Source organism: Triplophysa rosa, linkage group LG11, assembly GCF_024868665.1.
Source record: "Triplophysa rosa linkage group LG11, Trosa_1v2, whole genome shotgun sequence".
Taxonomy (NCBI): domain Eukaryota; kingdom Metazoa; phylum Chordata; class Actinopteri; order Cypriniformes; family Nemacheilidae; genus Triplophysa; species Triplophysa rosa.
Window position 1 is genome coordinate 5,708,382 of NC_079900.1, and position 22,239 is coordinate 5,730,620.

The 22,239-nt window shown below is 39.3% G+C and overlaps 1 protein-coding gene across 3 annotated transcripts in view; it reads left to right on the forward strand.

Moving 5' to 3' along the window:
• Positions 1-6,406: 6,406 nt before the first annotated feature.
• The window catches only part of LOC130562292 (protein shisa-9), a 53,408-nt gene continuing 37,575 nt past the window's right edge, over positions 6,407-22,239 (forward strand). Inside the window, exons 1-2 of one of the 3 annotated variants that reach the window (XM_057347222.1) lie at positions 6,407-6,811; positions 7,832-8,948. In XM_057347222.1, coding sequence (XP_057203205.1) covers positions 8,401-8,948 — 548 coding nt within the window. In that variant the 5' untranslated portion in view covers positions 6,407-6,811; positions 7,832-8,400. Of the gene's footprint in view, positions 6,812-6,871; positions 7,169-7,831; positions 8,949-22,239 lie in introns of those variants that run through there. The other 2 variants (XM_057347220.1, XM_057347221.1) reach the window with 2 other exon arrangements.

The following is a 22,239-nucleotide window of genomic DNA, read 5'->3' on the forward strand; positions in this document are numbered from 1 at the left end:
TTGTCAAAAAAAATCTTCAATATTGTTATAAAGTCGAGATTTCAATATGAACTCAAACATTTCTCATCAAATTTACCAAAATCCAAATGATTTTACTTCTACAATCTACATTTGTTTTACACCTCCATATACACTTAAAAAGAAAGGAAGTGTCACAAAAATAAACAGCTATTTTAACCTAATAAAATCTTTAAAAATATTTTTTTAATTTAAGTGATTTTTTCAGCGGGACATAGCTTTTTAAAATGAAAAATCCAACAGTTAATTTCTCAAAAATGTACATATATTATTTAAGCTTATTTAATCAAAAGAAATAAGTATTTAATTAACAAATTATATTTTTAGTTACTTAGATTTACTTATTTTTACATACATTTACTGAATTTAAACTGCATTGATTTCACAGCTTTAAAATTGACTAAATTCTTGAAATCACCGTTAAACTTTTTAAAGTACATGTACAGTATTTTAATTTTCTCATTTGTTTCTTTTTTCATTTCTCCTATAAGCTATTTTAGGAGAAACATCTAAGAATAATACTTAATACTTTAATAAAAACAACTGATAACGGCATCATATCTTCTGAGCTATAAATGAGACACCCTGCTTCTTAAATATCTGGAAAATAATAAGCATCATTTACCTTTATGCATTCAAAGGAACCTTTATTTTTCGTTTAACATTAATTGCATCATTGTAGGGATTCACTTCAGTCTGTACAGCTGTCTGTCATTATATGTGCAGCAGCTGCTGAGACGCAGATGATGGCTGAAACAAGGCGCTACAAATTGATTCATTTTTTTTGCCGTGTAAACTAAGTGATGCCACGTCTGACGTTCCCCTCTGTCACACTCTTCTGCTGTCTCCCAGGTAGTAGGCACTAAAATAGACCTCATCATTTTAAAATAAGACAAACCCAAATGGCATCTGACAGCCATTTCCAGCTTCTATCCCAGGATGCTTTGCTTCACCAGTAATTGAGCTGGATTTGACATTTTCTGCCATTTACTCTGCTGTATGAAATGGGAACGAGTATCTCACTCTGTGAAGCAGTGACAACCACAGCAAGAAGCAAACCTTGTTTTGGCAACCACGGATAGGATATGGCTCCCTCTCCGAGCTCAACAGACAGACGGCATGACAGTTAAAGCATTATACAACATTTAATGAGTCCATATACCCAGGGCTAAAATATGTAACATTTGCACCTTCTGAATAATTTTCAACAAATGGTCAGTTTATTGAGGTTAAATTTAGTATGATGCAAACCTGTTATTAAACTTCAGGAAATTTTTAACTGTTCATGGAAGGCAAATCTTGAACATCTGGATGTGTGGAATTATCTCGAATCAGAAGCATTATTGTCTTTTTATGCTCATCGCGTGGTGCTATTCGATTTTTTTCTTCCGGAACTCATGTTTCTAGGTCACAGTCTCATTGGGTGTTACTGTTCCAGCTATGAGGATGCAGGAACATCATAAAGGATTTTATACTTCCTGCTGTCATGGAAATCTGCCTCACCATGAGTTAAACCTTCTCTCTCTTTTCCTCCGTCTACCTCTCTCGTTCTCTGTGACGCCTGAAATGTGAGCTGTAATTTCATCCTTGTGCGTTAGAGGATCTCAAGAATGAGTTTGAATCTCCTGCCACTTTCTCTCTTTGTTAGGCCTATAGGGGTCATGTTAAACATTTTTTATATCATTTCACTTATACTGTTAGTCAAGGGTTTTTTTGTGCCCGGTCATAATTTAGACCATGAACATTTGTCTCTCCCCAGACCATTTTTGCATTTTAGATTAAGCATGTAAAAATAAAAAAATAATGTTTCTCGACTGTAAGGACAGTGTTCCAGCAGAGCCTATTTGATATGCCTTGAACCATGACAACTGTGATATTCCTCTTCCTTCAAGGAGCACAATTTTAAGCCAGCAGACCCGCAGGCAGGTCACTGTGGGGACACGAAACTAGGTTTGTAGAGGAAAACAGTGAAAAATGAATCCCATACAATCTCTATGTTTTTTGTATTTGCTAAAAACCTGTTCACACTAAGGACGGACTATAAAGATCATAACAATAACTTTATTAGCCTTCACAACATGAGATGATAATGTTATGTTTATTCTCACCTCACGTGTTGCACAATTTACACAAGCCCTTTAAACTCAAACGAAGCTGTCAATATTTATAAAAAAATGAAAATAATGCCAACAACAGCGTTCCTCTGTGGGTATTGTTTTGTTTTCCTAAATTAAGAGTTATTTTTAAAACGATCTTTATAGTTATGTGATTAGGTTTTAACTGTTTTTTTAACTGTTTTAACATTTCTTATTCCTATTCTTATTGTTTCTATCTTTCTATATCGATCATTGTGAACGTCTAAATTCAGCAAAAACAGCTTTCAATTTACAAACTCACTATTAACAGATTAACACATCTTGTGTTTGATAAATGTCTCTGATAAATAAGTACAGAAATTAGCATTTGTAAACCAAATGCGGCAAAGCAGCTATACCAAATGACAAATAAGATGTTGCATTGTAAACATTCTAGTATGCAAATCGACTCCTGCTGGGTGACGAACATTTGGTTCTCTTTAAACCAAAACACGAAAGTTGCTAAGGCTCACAGCTTCCACCACGTTACTGTCAACACCAAAAAAGAATCACTGTTTTTATAAACATGCATCTCATTGAAGAATTATACACACATCTGGATGCCTCACTTCCCTTAAAGAAGCCACGACGTTAGCTAGTTGAATAATGACTGAGTTAGTCTGTCTTGGATAAATATTTTAATGGTCTTAATAAATTATTGGTCTGATCAAAGAGGGATTGACCCCTAACAGTCCCTAAATGTCTCTTAGTTTCCTCTGCTCTCCCAAAGAGGCTAGAGAGAGAGAGAGAGAGAGAGAGAGAGAGAGAACAGAGGTATTGAGGAAAAATAGGTAGAGTATATAACGGCAGAAAGAAAGAATGATGAGAAATGACGGCATAAAGCGATTGGGGACTTGAGCTGATGGAAATAGAGGGATCAGGAGGGAAAGATGAGCTTATTTGGAGGAGAGGGAGAGGAGTTTGGTTATGAAGGCATTCTCTCTCTCTCTCTCTCCATCAATCCATCTCATGCACTCACTCTTTGCCAGGGGATCTGTACAGACGTATCTGGGAAAAAAAAAAACAAGAGGGATTATGTGTCATAGAAACACACAGACGCACAAATCAAAACAAACAAACTGAGAAGACTTTTTATGATGGAGGAAAAACAGGAAATGGATGCAGAAACTATGCATGATGGGAAAGATTGAGGTAGAGATGAAAATGATGCACAGGTGGATGGCAAGTTCAAATCAACAGGTTTTACTTCTGTAATGTTATGTATTATGGCAACACAATCCTGTGTTGTAGTCGAGACCAGCTCATTCATTGAACTCAATGTTTGGTGGAAAAAATAACATTGACGCAAATCTCATACAGTATATTATTTGTTAAGGCTTAAGTTGGTTCTTGAAGATTTGTTTAGGTTTTTTTAAACCCAACCTGAGGTACGTCTGTAAGATGTCTGCTAAAGGAAAACGTCTTAGAAAAGGCAGTTCAACATTCTAAATCATAAACATCTTACAGACATCTTCTGGATGTCTATATGATATCTTTAAGTAGACATCTCAGAGACGTATTAGAGATGAGCAAACAATCAGAAAAATACGTTTAAATGCTGACATCAAATCGTCTCCCATATCAGGGAACTCGACTCAAATGAGCTAGTCTGGACTACAACACTGACAAAATCAAATTGTTACTATTTTACGAGATGGCTAATTTATATGAATCCGTAATAATATCTCATTTGTACTTTTTAGTTTCATTTGCTTTCGTGCCAGTAATGTTATAGGTTTCGAGTTTGGGTTAGGGGCAGGGCTTTGTAGCTTTTTTCTACTGATTTTTATATTATTTCACACCGTACAAATTCATATGAATTATCACCTGGACCTTGTAAAATATTTACGTATTCCTCATTATGGAGTAAAAGGTGGCACTGTATTCAATGAGAAGAAACTGTAACTGAAGGATTTTAGACCTTTACATTCTGCCTGTACAACCATACAGCACACGAGATCAGACCTAAATGGAAGGGCAACAAGATCTGGACCTGTGGCACAAATCGATAGGTTGTATAGAATGACCACCACATCGAATATGTGTATGTGTGTTCACGCTTGGTGAAGTGTTCTCACAAATAGATATGAAAAACAGCCACAGCTCATCATCAAGGTTTGGGTGAGGGTTTGGTTTCGTTTGTAGTAAATATTCCTCTCACTGTCTTCGACGAGTTCTCACTATGGTTTTCGGGAATGTACGCATTTTAATCTTTTCCCCATCGCCTGCTCTTAAACATTTACTCTGTTTTACTCACATGATCTGCTTTTCTCTGTTTGCACCTTGACTTACTACGGTAAAACAACTCCAACCTTAATCTCTATTTTTTACATAGAGTCAAATATAATTGATATTACCTGACAGCTCCTGACTAACAAAAAGGAGAGAGATAGGCAGAGCGAACGAGGCAGCTTGCTGGGGCTATAGCCCCGTCAGAAAACTGCTTAGCCCCGGCAATTAAAGCACCGCTAAGGATTTCCTAATATCTTTTACAGAGTGTCTATTTACACTGATTGCAAATAGCCTGTCAGTGACCACATTAAATGATGCTTCATGTCGTTTCTAAATCGTATAATTTCGTTTCTAAATCATGGCAAAATCCTCACGGCTTGTTTTTGTTGTAGTCAGCAAACCCCTCGTGTTCCTTGCATACAAAATCACAGACCTGCAGCGCACAGATCCTGGATGATACGCAAATGGACGGATGAGCGAGGACGCAAATGAGCTCAGGGGTTTAACCAAGGCCACTTCCAACCATCTAGAAGAGAAATTGCACGATAAGGTCGCAGAGGGCGAGAAAGAGAGCGAGAGAGAGAGAGAGAGAGAGAGAGAGAGAATAGGAAATGATTAAAGATAAGTTTCTTCCGGACTGAGCGCTCATTGCCCCCTATTTCTCCCGCGAGACCTCTGGATTCATCCGTTTTTTTCCCGAGGCGCAGAGAGACACGCCAGAGCAATAATTCACACCACAAACCTGCTGAAAAAAAAACAAAGACTGGTTTTGGAATATAACAAGGGTTAGGAGGCAGATACTGAGACCACAGCCTGTTTTTTGAAAACGTAAGTGATGTAAGCTAAGCCCGTTTAAGTAAGTCAGAAATATTTAACAGCACTCAGAGCTTGCAGACCCACCGGCAACCGAAAGCCGCAACCAGAACATGATCATATATGCAAATGAATCCGCTCCCTCATTTGAACTCTCAATGGATAAATCTCATAAAAACCGACAATAAATAGGTCACATTTCATTCCAAAAGAAAACAAATGATACTTTGCATAAAAAGAAAATGAACGCCTATTTATAAAGGATTTTGCTTTGACAAGGTTTTCATGAGAATTAAACATATTAAAAATCCCTCCAAGGAAAATATTTCAGCCGCATTATAACGTGACAAATAGTGATGATGGTTAAGTACACTTGTTAAGTGCATGGAAAGGTTTACACAGCGGTAGAGATTGTGGTTGTGAATATCAATAAATTAACAAAAGTGTCCTGACGAGATGTTAAAATAACGAGGAGGATTTTTCCCATTCGTAATAATCATTTTGTCAGAAAGCAACTCAAGGGAAGCATGCATGCCGATAAACCGTGAATGCAGGTGTTGAAATAAAATAAACTTCTATTTTTGACTTAATAAAATACACCTCTTCATTAGAATGACCCCAAATATTCATAGTTCTATTTTGCTTGTGCAAAAAAGATCCATCCATCCTCAGAACTTTAATATCACCTCTCTCCTCAGTCCATATTCCTCCTTTCACTCTTGCGTCCACAATCCCTCGTTCCTTTAATCCCCCGCCGCGTTCTGCCCATCATCTCTGCCAAACCCCCAAAAGAGCGCCATACACATGCCACAAACACACACACACAGCTCTGTGTCCTGCTGTCTCAGTGAACGCTACTGCAGTCATCTGTTGAACCACAGGATTTTATTTTCAGTATGAAAGAGAGAGAGAGAGAGAGAGAGAGAGAGAGAGAGAGAGAGAGAGAGAGAGAGAGAGAGAGAGAGAGAGAGAGAGAGAGAGAGAGAGACGCAATGGATAATTGAGGCAGAAAAGGATGACAGGTTCTGCAGACGGTGAGAGCAGGTAAACACAAGGAAAAAGGGAATCAAGACACGAGATGTATAAAAAAAACCTAGAACAGGAAGAGCAACGCAGAAAGGTGGAAAAGAGGAATATTTTTGAACGGAGAGATTAAAAACATGGGACAAAAGAGGAAAAGGTGTCAATGACAAGAGAGGGAGAGAGCAATAGAGGCGGGGGGAGTCGGCAAACGAGATACGCTCATTCGCTCATGAGACAGAGTGAGTGAGAGAGAGAGAGAGAGAGGGGGAGAGAGAGAGGGGGAGAGAGGGAGCAAGCCACTATCATTCTTTCCTGACTCCACACGGGAACGCAGCATCCCAGGAACACGGAATCTTGGCAGACTGGGAGACGGAGAAACGGGAGCGCACTGGAACGATAAAAGAGGAGAATAAATGATATCTTTCATCTGTTGGTCTTCCTCACTCATCCAATGTCACTTGTTCCTTTCTTTTTCTGAGGAGAACTTCTCCAGAGCCTCCAGTGAAAACACATACATATAGCGATATATCTATAACAATCCTATACATATATCAATATACAGTATGCCTGTTTTCCTAAACAGCGTGTGGGTAAGCCGATGGATTCAGATTCTACGCTTCAGAAGCATTTCATCCGTTAGGAAGCTGATCTGTTGCATTCGGAGACGTGTGTATGTCTGCACGATGCTCTGAGCTTCTGCAGCGTCCACATGGAGATAGAGGCATAGTGAGGGAGAGAGAGAGAGAGAGAGAGATTACATCAGGTGCTTTGCAGGCTGTTGGGAGATTAGGTGTGGTGTTGTGCCTTTTGGAGTGCCTGGGAGCGATTGTTGTTGTGCCTTGTTTCAAAGTGAAGAAACAGGGGCAGTAATGTTTATAGCGTCTGCGTGTGTGAGAGAGAGATTTAGAAACAAAGCAAAGAGTTGGAACAGCAGGAAAACAAAAATAGTAAGAGGCCCCAAACAAAACGCACCCAGAGGAGATTTTGCGACACAGAGATGATCAGGAGACGTATTAGAGATTTCGTTTTCATTCGAGTATCAACATGTCTCAGATGCTTCTCCTAAACTACTTTCAGTGTAACTGATTGATTGTTGATGTGTTGCAGACATTTCGCGTCAGATGATGAGTTTTGATTCAGACGATTCACTCGAAATGTTGGAATATTAAAATCCTCGAAAACAGTTTGTGACGTCGTCGAGATGTGTTTTGAAAGCCTAGAGAGGACACGTGAGACGTGTTTTTCTCAGGAGAAACATCTGAGAGCAAGAGACCGCAGCAAAAGTCTCCATTTGTTCATTTTTAATGTCACTGCTGTCTGGGATAAACAAATGAAATGTTAGGGATTTTCTATATTTTCTTCTTGTGAGGACAGCAAGTGTGTTTGTAGAAGAGAAGCTTTGTGCGTGTGTGTGTGAAGAGAGAATACATGATCAAAAGTGCTCACTGTGAGCTACAGCTGAACGTTCAGACGCAGAATAGATTTCACCACACTGAGATGTTTAAAAAGAGAATAGCAAACCAACAGAGACATTATTATTATTATCTTTTGCGGAGATTCATTTTAAAATGACACAATGTATGATAGACTTGTGTTTTGTTTCGTTGCAGGATACAGAAATGAGCAGAAGAAAGACACCTTGACCGTCAACAAAAGCTGTGGCGCTGATATTTTCCCGAGTGAACTGAAAAGTGGGCAACATCAAGAATGACTTGTGGAATATCTTTAAACTGTATCGTGAGGGATCTTTTCCTCACTGGCATAACGCCCCGTTTAATGGGACAAAGATCTTGGATACGGCTCGATTCTAACGTCAGCGTGATTTCTACGAGGTTTTGAACTGGAAGCTTACCAACTGTGTTGCTGGATATTTCTTGGGCCAAGAAACAGTTTGTCTCAGGTTGAGATCCGCAAATTTGGAGGCTCTCCAACGGGGAGGAATCTCGCTCGCTCTTGTTCAGTCTGCATGTAGTGATGACAGCGGCGAGCGTGTGGTGCGCTGAAGTGGCGTGGAAAGCTTTCTCCACCTTCGTTCCCTGTATCAGCTTGCTGTAGGAACCGACTGACCGGTCGGCATTTAACTCTTCACTTAACAAACTTTTAAACTTTTTCTGTGTCCCCTGTGGCCGTATTGTGCGCTGTTGCATTCTACGCATTGTGGGATTACTAAAAGCTCACGATGGCAACATCACTCTTGTTTTTGAATGTCTTGACTGCCGTTTTGCTTTTTAGCGGCGTTTCTCGCAGCCAGAAAGCCAACACGGCGAGCACAGGTGTGCAAACCGCCAACAGGACGGTTGTTCCATCCGGTGCCCCAGAGGTCACTCTGGCAACCCCACGGTCAGACGCGGATGAACAAACCCCGTCGTCCGGGAGCCGCTGTTGGGGTTACTACGACGTGATGGGTCAATGGGACCCGCCGTTTAACTGCAACGCGGGAATCTACCTGTTCTGCTGCGGTTCCTGCTACTATCGCTTCTGCTGCCAGTTCAAGGTTCACAGTCTGGACCAGACGTCCTGCTCCAACTACGACACGCCCGTGTGGGCCAACACAGGCAAGCCGGCGGCTCCGGTTACGGACATTCAGGAGGAACCGGATCGAGATCGCACTCACATGATTGTGTATATCATCTGCGGAGTGGTGGCCATTATGGTCCTGGTTGGAATCTTCACCAAACTGGGTCTGGAAAAAAGCCAAGGAGGGCAAACGGACATGACCAACTCTAGGTGAGTGCGTGTGGAGAACTTTCTATTGCTCAGATGATGCTCTTTATACGCTCCACGCGATTCGATTTTAGGCAAATTTGTGGAGAAATTTGAATTTGAAGCAGACTTGGTGAATTGAAGAACGGCAATCATATCTGAACTTGTTGGGATGTCTTCTGAAACTGAAAGGGGAGACACATGTGAGATTACTAGGGTCTATAAGAAGTAGGAAACTTCTCAGTTTGTTCTCGTGTCTTATTTCATTAATGTCTACGAGGAAAGATTCATCTAGTAAAAATATCTATTTTGTGTTTTTCATCTCTTCAGTTTTACAAATAAATGTCCAATTGGAAAGCAAACTGGTTAATACAGTAAAATACAGTGCAATATAAAATACAGGAAATATACAGCCATGGAAATACTTGAGACCACTCCAGTTTTCTCTTTAATCAGCATTTCTGCATGTATTGTGTCAATTCCAGTCCAATGTCAGTTGAATTTCAACAGAAACAAACCTTAGGAAGGACATAAAAGTCACCCAACAGTAATGTGAAAGAGAGAGAAGCATATTATTCCATCATATATTCATGAACTGATCCTAAAAAACATATAAAACATTAGTCATATTCATTAAAAACATGAATATGAACTTATTTTCTTTGGAGTATTCAAGATCTGCAAACATTGCATCTTCTTCTTATTTTGACTGGTTTGTCCCATTTCTAATTTCTGCAATAAATGCCAATACAATTTTTTAAATTGGAATTTGGAAGAAATTTTGTCACTAGTTAACCCTAAAAATAATTTTGGAGCGGTCTCTTATTTTTTTCAGCGGCTGTATACAGTATTCACATTTTTAAAGAAATCTTTTCTCTAGTTCTTAAGAACAAAACCCAGAAACCCTGAAAAACTCATAAGATAATATAACATCACTAACTTTTTCTCATATACAAAGATAAATGTTCTCAAGGAAAGAGCCATTAAAGAACCTTTATTTTGAACCTTGTATTCATGTTAGATCGTAAACATAGCTCGACTTTGTAATTTAATTGCCGTTTTACTTAAAGAGAAACGTTACAAAAAATTGTTTGTACTTGTTGTGGCTATATAACATTGTTAAAAGAACCAACTACTTTCAAGCCCTCAACACCATCACAATGTAAATAAAGTTGACACTTTGGTCTCTCTTGGCGGCGAGGAAGCTCAGCGTCGTCCTCCGGGGCGGAAAGAGGGAGACGTCAGGCTGCGTTTCTGTCTCTCGTTCCTAATGTGGCATGGCAGACACACAGCACCATGATTTAATGAGGGCTATTGATAAGGGCTGGCAGCGTGCCATGGCCGAGATAGATAGAGTGTGTGAGAGAGATTGAAGGGATGATAGATTATTTGCTGTCTGATGATTTTAGGGGATGGGTGGGCAGGTTAAACAAATTTTTTTCGGTTTGCGACAGTTAAATTAAACGATAAATAAAACGCAGGGCTGTGAGTTGCATGACGGAAGCGAATCCTATTCCTGAAAATGTGTTTAGGAAAGTTTCTACCGTTGAGGATGTACTCGGGTTCCTAATGACAAAGAGAACGCATGTGTGTGTGTGTGTCAGCACACAATGACATAGGCGGTGTTGGAAGGGCGAGTCAATGAAGTGTGTAACCAGCCTGTTGTAATTTAACGTGATTTATCAAAGGAAAGTTTAATGAAGCCTGGTGAGCGTGTGCCAAAATTATTTGTGTGTGTGGAGGGATACGAAAGATCAATCTATTGTATGTCTTACACGTGTTGTAACTAAATAAAGAGGCGCAGTGACGGGAGAGCGATTGTATTGACCAGCTCTGAAAAATTCAATGAGGCCAACATGGCCAGATTCAGCCAACACAAACACGGGCCAATAGAGCCCAATGTGCACACACACACACGCACGCACGCACGCACGCACGCACGCACGCACGCACGCACGCACGCACGCACGCACGCACGCACGCACACACACACACACACACACACACACACACACACACACACATCCTATGCCACTGACCTTATAAAATTGTTAGGTCAGAACAGTGACTATAATGACTGGTGAAACATCTAGAACCGAAATGACGCTCTTCGTTTGGGTGTCCGAATACATGCGCTCCATCCAAACCAACCTTGGCAGCGAGTTGCTCAGGTGTCTTGCTTTAGTAATATATACAATATTTGACCTTTAATAAATGCCATCTCTATTTCTGAAAAGCTGTGAGATGCACACATTTTCTGAACTGCACGTGTACATTGTGGATTTTGTGTCTCATGTGCGAAATCAATTTAGGATGATATGTAGCATCCGATGCTTTTCGGCCAAAAGCTCAGTGACGGTACGGGTACACTGCTTTTTTCTGCTTTATGTTCTTGACAAGCGTTGGGGTTGGACATGTCAGGTTTTGCTACAGAGGGAGTTTGAAAGAGTATTTGTGTTCTTAGGGAGTAAACATCGTACGTTGAGTCTGAGTGCTGCTGTATTACACGAACCTCATAGCAATAATTGAAGTGCTTCCTTAATGTTTCTTCTATGTTTGGATTGTGTAAACATCCAAATAAAGCTTCACATTGAGAGGCTGAGAAAAAGTTTTTATTTTAATTCAAGTGTTTAATGAGTGAAATGGCAATACATTCAATTTGACCTTATTTACATGGGTTGCACCAACAAGGATTAGACTTAAATCTAGATTAAATCACGGTATTTAATAATTCTGTTGCACCAAACTGTAAACCTTGTTTAAAAATGATCAGGTTTATATTTAAGATATCATTTGATCCAGGTTTTAATTTTACATTAAACCTAGATTAACCTTAATTCTGTTGCTCCATTTTTTAAAACTCTGATTCATCTCGCAGTTAGGATAACAAGCGTCATGCTTCAGTGATGTGTTTCAAGATGTCCTGCTTTCTTATGCAATACATACAAGCACAACGTCTGTGATTAAACGAAAAAGACGTATATCCTGAGAAGAGTAGTTATTTTAGCGGCACCAGTGACCAGGGACACTGGTATTGTGGGCGCACTGTCTTAATTGTGGTCCGGCCCGGTCCCGAACAGACGCACCTCAGCCGGCGGTGCCGCACACAGCCCCAGAGCACGACCAGGGGTGGACTGGGAAGCAAAAAAAGCCCTGGAGTTTTCGGCTCACATCGGCCTTCCACCAGTTCTGTCGACGTGAGGTGGGTGAGAGTTTGATTGCATCGGCCCTCCACCATTTTTGTGGCCGGGGTGGGGGGGCTGGGGTGGTGTGTTCTCTATTATTGTCTGCTCCAGTCGCGAACTGTTTATTTCCTTAACACTGTTTGCTGTTTAGTTACACCGGCAAATCCATAATGGCGGACAAAACTTTATCGCATATGACGGTTTAAATACAGGTTACAGTTTTAATCCACGATTTGTTAATCTCTGTTTAAAATTAAGTGGTGCAACTCAATTTGAATTAAAATAAAGCTAGGATCAGCAAACCCTAGATTAGCTCTAAACTCTAAAGAAATTTACTTTAAACCTTGTTGGTGCAACCCACCCTGTATTTAGGCCTACTAGTCGGTTAGTGAATTTTATATAAACTATTGTTGTGGTATTTTATTGTCTTGCTATTTATTGGGTTGCTTGTCATTTTACTTTAAGAATCAAATTTGCATATTGTCGCTGTCCTACTAAAACCTCAGATGTCAAATTTAGCTGTTTCTCAAGAAATGGAAAACACTGTATTTTTTAAATGATTAAATACTGTGTTGTCAATGTTAGCAATCAATTTTTAATACATTTTAGATATTTCATCGCCTAGGAATTATACGTTTCTATTTGCTTTCTGAGCAGTTTTGAGATAAAGTTTTTGCATTCCATTTCCCTGTGTAGATAGGCTACACTTTTTCGTTTTCTAAAAAAAGTCCAAAGTACAAAATAATGTAAATAGGTTGTCACAGAAAAAGAATACGAGAACTCAATTCTGACAAAAATGTCAGATACAACCTTATAAAGGCGAAGATTTGCAAAACCCAGTGACATAACAATAAAAATCACAAAATATGGATATGAAGTTTCAGAGGGACAGCAGCGATATATTAAATCAACACTAAAGTATGATTCAAAGCAAATAATAAATGTCACACTTCCCGAGTGTGATTCCAAAATCCAACATGCAACGTTTTAGGTAAATGCGGCAGATGAGTAAATATCAGCTTCCAGATGGAAATACATTGAGAAGTTGTCTTGATGTTGAATATGCGCTAACAGGGTCAGTACATCCGGGGGATTTAGATTTAATTTCTTTAAATTTGAGTAGTATAGCCGTTTGAGCATAAACAACATCTGGAATCAAAAGGAAGACATTTTCTTTAACAGAAATCACAAAGACTACAATGAACGGCTCGTTGGGACTACAGCAAACTTTTTCCTGGGTGATCATGAATGCCAAAATTTACATTAACCCTGCCCGCTGGAACACGGAGGGTAATGGGCAGGACATCTCAACACACACTCTAATAGCACATTTCCACCGAAATTACCTGGAACAATTTTTCTCCCCAGACCTGTTGCTGTCTGCGTGCGGTCTACAGAAAAGTGCGGTAAAGCGCTGTAATCGCCATCTGATCCCTCTATAGTAGAGTATCTATCACTGACATTATCGCTCTTGAGCTCAGGGAGGCAGTTTCCTTGAGGAATTGCGACAATCATGGGTGCAGTGGTCCCTTTAGTAGCTCTACAAGATGGTCCTACAATTCCAATCACAAAAGACTGGCTCAGCTTGACCAATCAAAGCGTTTCGGGAAGGAGGGACTTCACAGAGCCAAGAACTCAACAGCCTGTTTTCTGAGAATCGAGATGATGGTGTAAAACACAGGTGAAATATGTAACATTACAAGCTTTTTATAAACATCATAAACATAATAAAGACTTCGAAAACCACTTTAAATTGATAGTTCCTGATGATTGTCCATGGAATTGTTATAGCTGAGACTAACAAGCTTCACCACCCGTAGAAATCTCACAGGTCTTTCCATACAAACCTCATGAATACTCCGAAACCTGCTGCTTCTTTTCACCACAGGTCAAAGACTTTAGGGTGTTCCTCTGTGCTGTGTAGAAAAAGAAAGAACAAAAAAAAAGAAGGAGATGAGAAATCATGCAGAATGACACATTTGGCAGTGAAATGATGAGGAAGTGTAGACAATGATTATGAACAAAATATGGAAGACAAAAAAATGAGTCATATGGGACCAGTAGCCTACAGATTGTACAGTGCAAAAAAGATTCACATGATCAATGTCATGTATCATCAAAAACAAAGAAAAGATACGAATTGCTATGGTCTGCGTTGCAAACATGTCAGAATGTGTATGACTATAAATTTCTCAAGATGGAGAAGGAAAGCACTCCATTATTCTTCTAATCTCTGTAGTGAAAACATGTTTCTGCCACCTGAGGAGTTGTAGCTAATTACTTTACCTGCTTGCAATTTCCCGTCAACAACAAATCATGGATATGCTAATATAAAACTGCATGTCTCTTTACCCTTTGGTGAACTTTCAAAGTAGACACAGTTGTGCAGGTTGTACCCTATCAGATTAATTGTTAGCATAAATTATTGTGAGCAATGTTCTTCTAAGTCTCGGCTTCAAATGACACATGCGTAAACCGGCCATAGTCAGATGATGCATATTGCACACAGAACTGTAAATCAGAACTGGTTTCTGACAGCAACAAAACATGCAACAATTAGTGTGGAAATGTTTCCCCTACTGTTAAAAATCATCTTAAACCAGCCTTAACCTGGTTGGCTGGTTTAAGCTGGTCTCCCAGCCTAGTTTTAGTTGGGTTAAGCAGGCTGGTTTTGGAGAGGCAACTCCCAGAGGTGGTCAGGCTTGAATCCACCAGCTAAACACCAGTTTGACCAGGCTGGAAGACCAGCTTTGCAAAGCTGTGTGGACCAGCAGCTACACTGTAAAGAACAGAATTTTACAGTTTTTTAATTGTATTACATATTTTTGAAATACGGTAAAAAAACGTGAAATTACAGAATAAGACCACAAATTTACAACCCCCCCAAAACATGAATATGCGACCTGTCATGTTAGCATGCATGCTCTGACACATTAGACAAGTTGTTTGTAATTCTAATCTCCCCTTTATGATTTTGCCTCTTTCTCTAGACAATCTTAATATGTTTAAACATGACCGTTATAATAATAATAATACATTAAATAAAAGCTAGTATCTTATTCGTCCTAACCTATCACACAAATACCCACACATACACCATCTTTTCTCTGATGTCCTGTTCCCCTTCATTGAGGATTGAGAGGGTTCAGAGGGCCCGCTGGCAGCTCAGGGGCTCAGTGCTATCAGAGATTAGCGGTTTCATGGCATGTACCTGTCTATCAATGCCTCTGTGAGAAAACTGAACCGCACTTTACGGACGGGCATCATTTCGATTCTAAAGGTGACCGTCTTGTAGAGCTACTAAATGGACCACTGCACCCATGATTGTCGCAATTCCTCCAGGAAACTGCCTCCCTGAGCTCAAGAGCGATAATGTCAGTGATAGATGCTCTACTATAGAGGGATCACATGGCGATTACAGCGCTTTACCGCGCTTTTCTATATCGAGATATCACAAGGTACAAAAGGGTTATAGCAAAAAGGGATGATTTAGAAATAATGTCAAAAGGCAAACTGGCCTATTGTCATAAATATTGTTTAATATGATACATAATGAATAAATAAAATAATACTTTATAATTGAATTGTCATTTTCATAATGAATCTTAATATTTTAAATCTGATGAATTTTCATTTTTGAATGAACATAAACTTTACACTTTGAAGGACGTTTACAGTATAGGCTACTATACAGGTCCTTTAACCCTGTCATATTTTATTCGGATAAAGACCAAATTTGCTTATTCAATGTGATTACGCATTTTTAGATTGTAAAATCATCTATTAGGTTTTACAAATTAATTCTTTCTTTTTAAATTCACCCTGACTCCTACTGTCTTTAGTTTAAAGAGCCGTAAATACCTGCAGTGCTTTTACGCACATTCTGATTTTGGCTTCAGAGCATGTTTGTGGTCCCCAACTGTGTAATGGTCACACACACATACACAGCCATCCTGCAATCTTACATAACGTGGGGCGATATTGAATACATCCCGGGCACAGCGTGTGACATCACTTAAATGCATCTCATTTCCCAACCTTATAACAGCGAATGAAAAGCAAATGTGACACGCACACGTACCCACGCTGTTCATTTACAGTCCGTTCGAAACCACGGAAAGCTGCCTTATTAGCTGCCTTATCGCCATCCTAATTGAAACGGAATCTTACAAGTGACTGCTTTGAAGTGCACTACATAGGCTGCAGCTTCACATGCTACATAAATAGCACTACACATGTGAAGAAGCACATACAGTAAGAGACTTAAATGTATAAAGATGGACCAGGCATGTAAAATTGCTGGGTTGTTTCAACCCATGATTGGATAAAATATGGATAAACCCAACAGTTGGGTTTAAGTTAAGCTCTGCTGGGTTGTGTCTAACCAAAATGTTTGGTTGTTTTAACCCATTTGGACATTTAATATGTTAATTTAAACTCATGGTTGGGTTTGTCCATATTTTACACAACCGGCATGCAACCGGCATGCAACCCAGCACTTTTTTGAAAGACGTTAGCATTTTAGCACTTCTGGTTGCATCGCCCCAAAGTATTTTTTGTTTAATGGGTTTTAACATCTAAATATTTTCACGTTTTAATCTATGACATATAAAACATACCAGATATAACCCACTCGTGATTTTGTAAAGCTTTATCTTAATGTCTTAAAAACGGCGGTTGCTAAGAAGTTGCAAATGGCGACTTCATCCTTTGGCGGGGACGTTAGACGTCCTCGCCCCTATAAATCTCACAAATAATGCAACATGGGCACAAATCTCCAGTAAGGGAATGGATATTCATTCAAAGACTACTTACCAGAGAACACGTTTTTAATAAAATTTGGTGGTGGTGACGTGAATATCGAACGACCGTAGTGTAGTCTGCTTATAGCATCATGTTAGCTTTTTACTTCTGCCGATTGTATTTAGGCTTCAAAAATAGCAAATATTGTGTTAATCTGTAAAGATGTTGATAGACAAAACGTGTAAACATCACAAACCTTTGGAAGATCGCAAGTCTATGGAAAAAAATACATAGGCTTTCGGTCGAGGGAACCAGTTCGACGCTAACTTCCATGTTAGCCTACGTCATCTGTGCGGTACTCTATTCAGTGGGTCTTTAAAAATGCACAGCACATCCACCATAATGGGTCTGAATCTGTTGCAGGGAATTTAGAGCTCTTTTGAAAAAAATTCTCTGCCAATAACACATCTGATGTCTTAGAGTGGAGCTGGAAAGGAGAGATTAGACATTTGGAGTAAGGATGGACCGAGTGAATGTATTAATCTGTGTATGGGTTACTTTACCTCTTAAATGTGACCCTGGATCACAAAACCAGTCTTAAGTAGCACGGGAACATTTTTAGTAAAAGACAAAAATACATTGTGTGGGTCAAAATTATCGATTTTTCTATATAAAAACTTTATTTTTGTGAGTGGATGGTCTGCCACAGTGCCCCTGATTAACAACTTCAAAGGCAATTTTCTCAATATTTTGATTTTTTTGCGCTCTCAGATTCCCGAGTTTTAAACGGTTGTATCTCAGCCAGATATTGTCCTATTTTAACAACTCATATATCTATAGAAAGTTTATTTAATCAGCTTTCAGATTATGTAAAAATCTCAATTTCAAAAAATTGACCCATAAGACTGGTTTTGTTGTCCAGGCTCACAAATATTCGTGTTTGTTGGTTACGAATGTTAGCGTAACTTCCCGAGGCCCCCCTCGAACTTCACACAGCAATCGTCTGCAGACAGAAAGATCAAAAACATAGAAATTGTTGAATTTTCTCAGATAATATAATGAGTCTTTGGAGCAGAGAACTGTGTTTGTGGTTTGATGAAGCACTTGCTGAGAGCTTGTAAACAGTTTGAGAAAACTGTGGCGCTCTCCACATTTTATTGCTTTGGAATCTTGCTTCGTAAACTGTAACTTTACATCAGACATTGAATAAATTGAAAAAAGAAAACGATTGAACCAACAGGCTTGATCTATTATCTGTCACTGCCTGATTGATACAAAGTTTAATTAATTAAAAATGTCCAAACGAAGCTAATTTTCTGAATGCAAGACAGCAGAAGTGTGTGTTGGTCTTCACAGTGAGATGTTTGTTTGTGCATGTGCTTTGTGTCTTTATCACACCGAAAGGAAATCAATGGCTAATTTACGATTTGTTCCTGGAGATTCAGTATGTCAGCCTATCTCTCTCTCACTCTCAGTTCACCTTGATCCTGAATTATTGCTCCCCCGTATTCCGTTAATCCCCCATAAAAAGAGAAACAGTGAAAACAGGAAGCAGAGATCAGTACCGCCAACGAGTCGCTCAGAGCCGAATCCCTGCGGGAGGAACGAGTGTGGCGAGACATTCTTTTCCCCTCTGTGTCTCATCCCTCATTTCAGAAGCTCAGCCCCGCTCGCTCATCCTGAACGCACTTGTTCCAGAGCGATGACAGGGTGGTGGGGCGGGGGCGGTTTTGTCAAGGCCGAGCTCAAGAAGAAACGACCTGAGTGAGACCAGGGGATGTGGGGTATCGGGACTGTAGAGATATTTATCTTGATCTCTGACCTGTCAATCAAGCTATTCACGCTGGAGAGACTCACAACTGATGGAGGGATGAGAGAGAAAGATTTTCATTATTTTCAGTTATTGTTTTCTTTACATTTGACATTATTGCACTATTTTTGTTGTATTTTAGTGCGTCACATTTTCATAAATTCATTGCATGCGATAAAACAGGTGACGGGACATGCGAGAACCAATGAAATTATAAAAAAGTTTGCAGAAAGCGGAGACGCACTAAAAGTTTGATAAAAATCTTTTGATAAAGAAATTTATTTGACACCCTGTTGGTTTGACTTTTTAACTAATTTGCTTTTATTCTGTTTGCTGGTTCATAAAAAAACGTAACTAGACCTTCATCCAACAGACTTGACTCTCATCTCCTCTATTAAAGCATGCAGGTGCAGCCTGACCTTTACAGAAGGATGTGCCGGTCCAGATGGAGGTTCAGGTCGTTTATCTCTGAGGTGGGGATGGTGGTGGGGAGAAAAGCAGGCGTTTCGGTGTGCCGGTTGATGCAGCGGTGCAGGATTGATCCTGTTATAAACCTTCACTTGCCAAAGGTGTTGGTGCTTCATCATTTTCACCCTAATTGCAACCTCCTGAACTCCAATGCATGTTCCGGCTAAGCCATCTGTGCACATGTGAGAAAAAGACAGGTGTTTTTTCACCAGGTGGAATAAATATCTACATGCAACATTCTTTCTCATAAGGGATTGATAAATGTGTGCATCTGTGTGCATAGATGCTTTCTCGCTTTAACCTCACGTCAGCCTCTCGGTTCACTCAACCTGCTCCGTAAGTGCCCTTAGCAAAACTTCTGTGTTTCATCCACAAGCACATTAGCTGGAAAACAACTGACCTGAATTGAAGTGCTTGGCACAAACCGCATGTCCATTGTGCATGCGTTTGGTATTCACCGTGCGAGCGCACTGCAAATGCTTGCTGGTTTTCCGACAGAAGAGCTGATTAACTTGATTTAGGATTAAATTGCTTGCACAAAATTTCATTTACTGTTCACCTCTGACTGAATCGCGCCCATGGCAAGCAAAGATAGTGCACAACAAGATAATGCATGAACGAGGGCTTGTTGGGAAAGCTATTTTGTGCAGTTCTGGAATAGTGAACACTCCTATTTCACGGATGTTTTAAAGGGATTCTGTGGAATGCAAAAAGAGACATTTCCGCGTGATCTCACAGGAATTTGTAGCAATTTTTTACGAGGTTCAAATAAATGTGTAGAAGTCATACAAAAAAAAAACAACGTAAGTTTATATTAAAGCATAATGAAGACCCACCTCTAAATCTAACTGTCACTGACAGGAATACGGATGTGACATTTTTCGATCAAAACTTGAAAAATAAAGTCTCAGAGAATGTATTTATTACCGGTATATTAAATCATTTCTTTATATTTCACTAAACCCCGATGAAATAGTCCAGACATCAGAAAAGTATCAGTCTATGCAGTTCTCTATTTTTAAAGAGGGAAAAATTCATGCCTTACGGATGTGACAAAAAAGAATGCACGATTTTGAGAGACAACATACTTTGTAGGATTTCTATCCATTGAAATGTACAAACCAGAAGGAATAATACCCAACAAATAGAGAAGGGAGGGCTTTTCATAGACAACAAAATAGTTATTATATTTATATTTTCATGTGCTAATTTATGAATAATATGGATTGTTATAGATGTCACAATTCACCTGACAATGGAAAACAATACTTTATAAACTTCAAGAGAGACCTTACATGGATATTTAAACCACCAAATATTGACATCTGACCTATCAGTACGGTGACTTGATTTTTTCATCTTAAGGTTGACATGGAATTGCCCAAATCATGAATTAGCGTCCTCGTAACATAGTCCAGCTAGCTCCAAAAGTACAAGTACCGGTCTGTGTTTGTTGATCAGTAGTGGCTAGTAATATAACTATTTACATTTTATTTAATTAATATTAGTATTAATTTATATAACTATTTTATTGTATAATAATTGTGAAACTATTTGTACATTCATATGTAACATTTTAGTTTAGCCAAGTAACGGTTCTTCTACAGGTAACCCAAAATAATACTGAATAAACATCCTTTTAATTTAGCAGCCAATGTAATGTATTTGTTATTTATTTGCTTGTTAACAGAAACAATCTGCAGGGACTTATATTCTGATTCTTTGGGCCACAAAAGCGTGCATGCGCAGTAATGTTTGTTTATGTTGCCGCTTTGAAAACGTCTTACAATAGTTTTGTGGGAGAAACAGACCTGAATTTCTCTTTTAGCATGGGCAGACAAATTGGAAACTTTTGCAACTGCTGAATGTAACGATCAACTATAAAGTCTCACATTTTATTTTGGCGTTATCTTCAAAAATAACCCAGATTTTCACTTTACCCAACACTTTTATTTCAAGCACACACACATTCTCAAATCTCCTGTGTTAACTGAACACTAAAGTCTCCCCGGTAAATACTCACAAATCTCTCAAGGATTGTTTCTAAATCCAGTGCTTTATTTCTCACCTCTCTCTGACATCTCTTAAGAAAGCGTGAGTGTGTGTTAGACACCCAGAGACATGTATTGCACTGCTCTTTTCAGCCAAGTCAGCTTTGTTGATATTAATACTAAGTATTTTCACGGCTATAGCAATGCAACCAATAAACCAGAATTACCGTGACGTAACCGCACAAGGACACACACATTCAAAGAGAGAGAGAGAGAGAGAGAGTGCCCTTGAGTCAAGTGCAGTATATAAACCCAATATTCCCCCTGGCTCCGTTTAAAAACAGGCAATCAATGAAAACAGACCTATTCTTCTGAACGGCAAGAGCTTTGACCCAGCGTTTCTTCCCCTTTGAGTGTGTGAATCTGTCTTACTGTCTCCGTCTTGATAAGGACATAATGAAATGTGTCATTATAAAACACGACGAGTTGGACTGAGGCAGAAAATGAGTTCTTTGACCGAGGACGAGATCACAAATATCTATATGATAAAGATCAGAACACAACCCCAGAGAGAAAGCGGGACATGATGCTCTTTAAAGTGGAGAATCTTAGCTTGTCCTTTCCCAAGGGCTTTCTGGGATTATGCATATACTCACAAACACAGACACGTTCGAATTCTTACGTGTGTGATGCATTCAAAAGCCCCTTATTGTAACATCCATGATGAGAATACAACAAGTGATGTAACATATACTGACATAATGGATTGTGATGTGTTGCAAACCCCATCAGATGCCTTAAAGGAGCTAATTTTCTTTTCTGTTTTGATGTATTCATCTGCATCCAGATGACAGACGGTTTCAAAGCGACAACATAAACAAGCGTTATGCGGACGTTCACGGACTGCCCTTAACTTCCGGTACACACTCGTAAATAATAGAGTGCCTGTAGATTATTTCTGATGACAAAAAAGAAAAAGAAACCGAGAAGAACCGTTACTTGGCTAAGCTTGCCTCTCCAATATTTTGAATTTAGACTGCGATACGAAGCTCAACTGCTAGATGTCAATGTCCCGTATGGTTTCTATAAATACGACAAAACCACAGGACCCATACAAC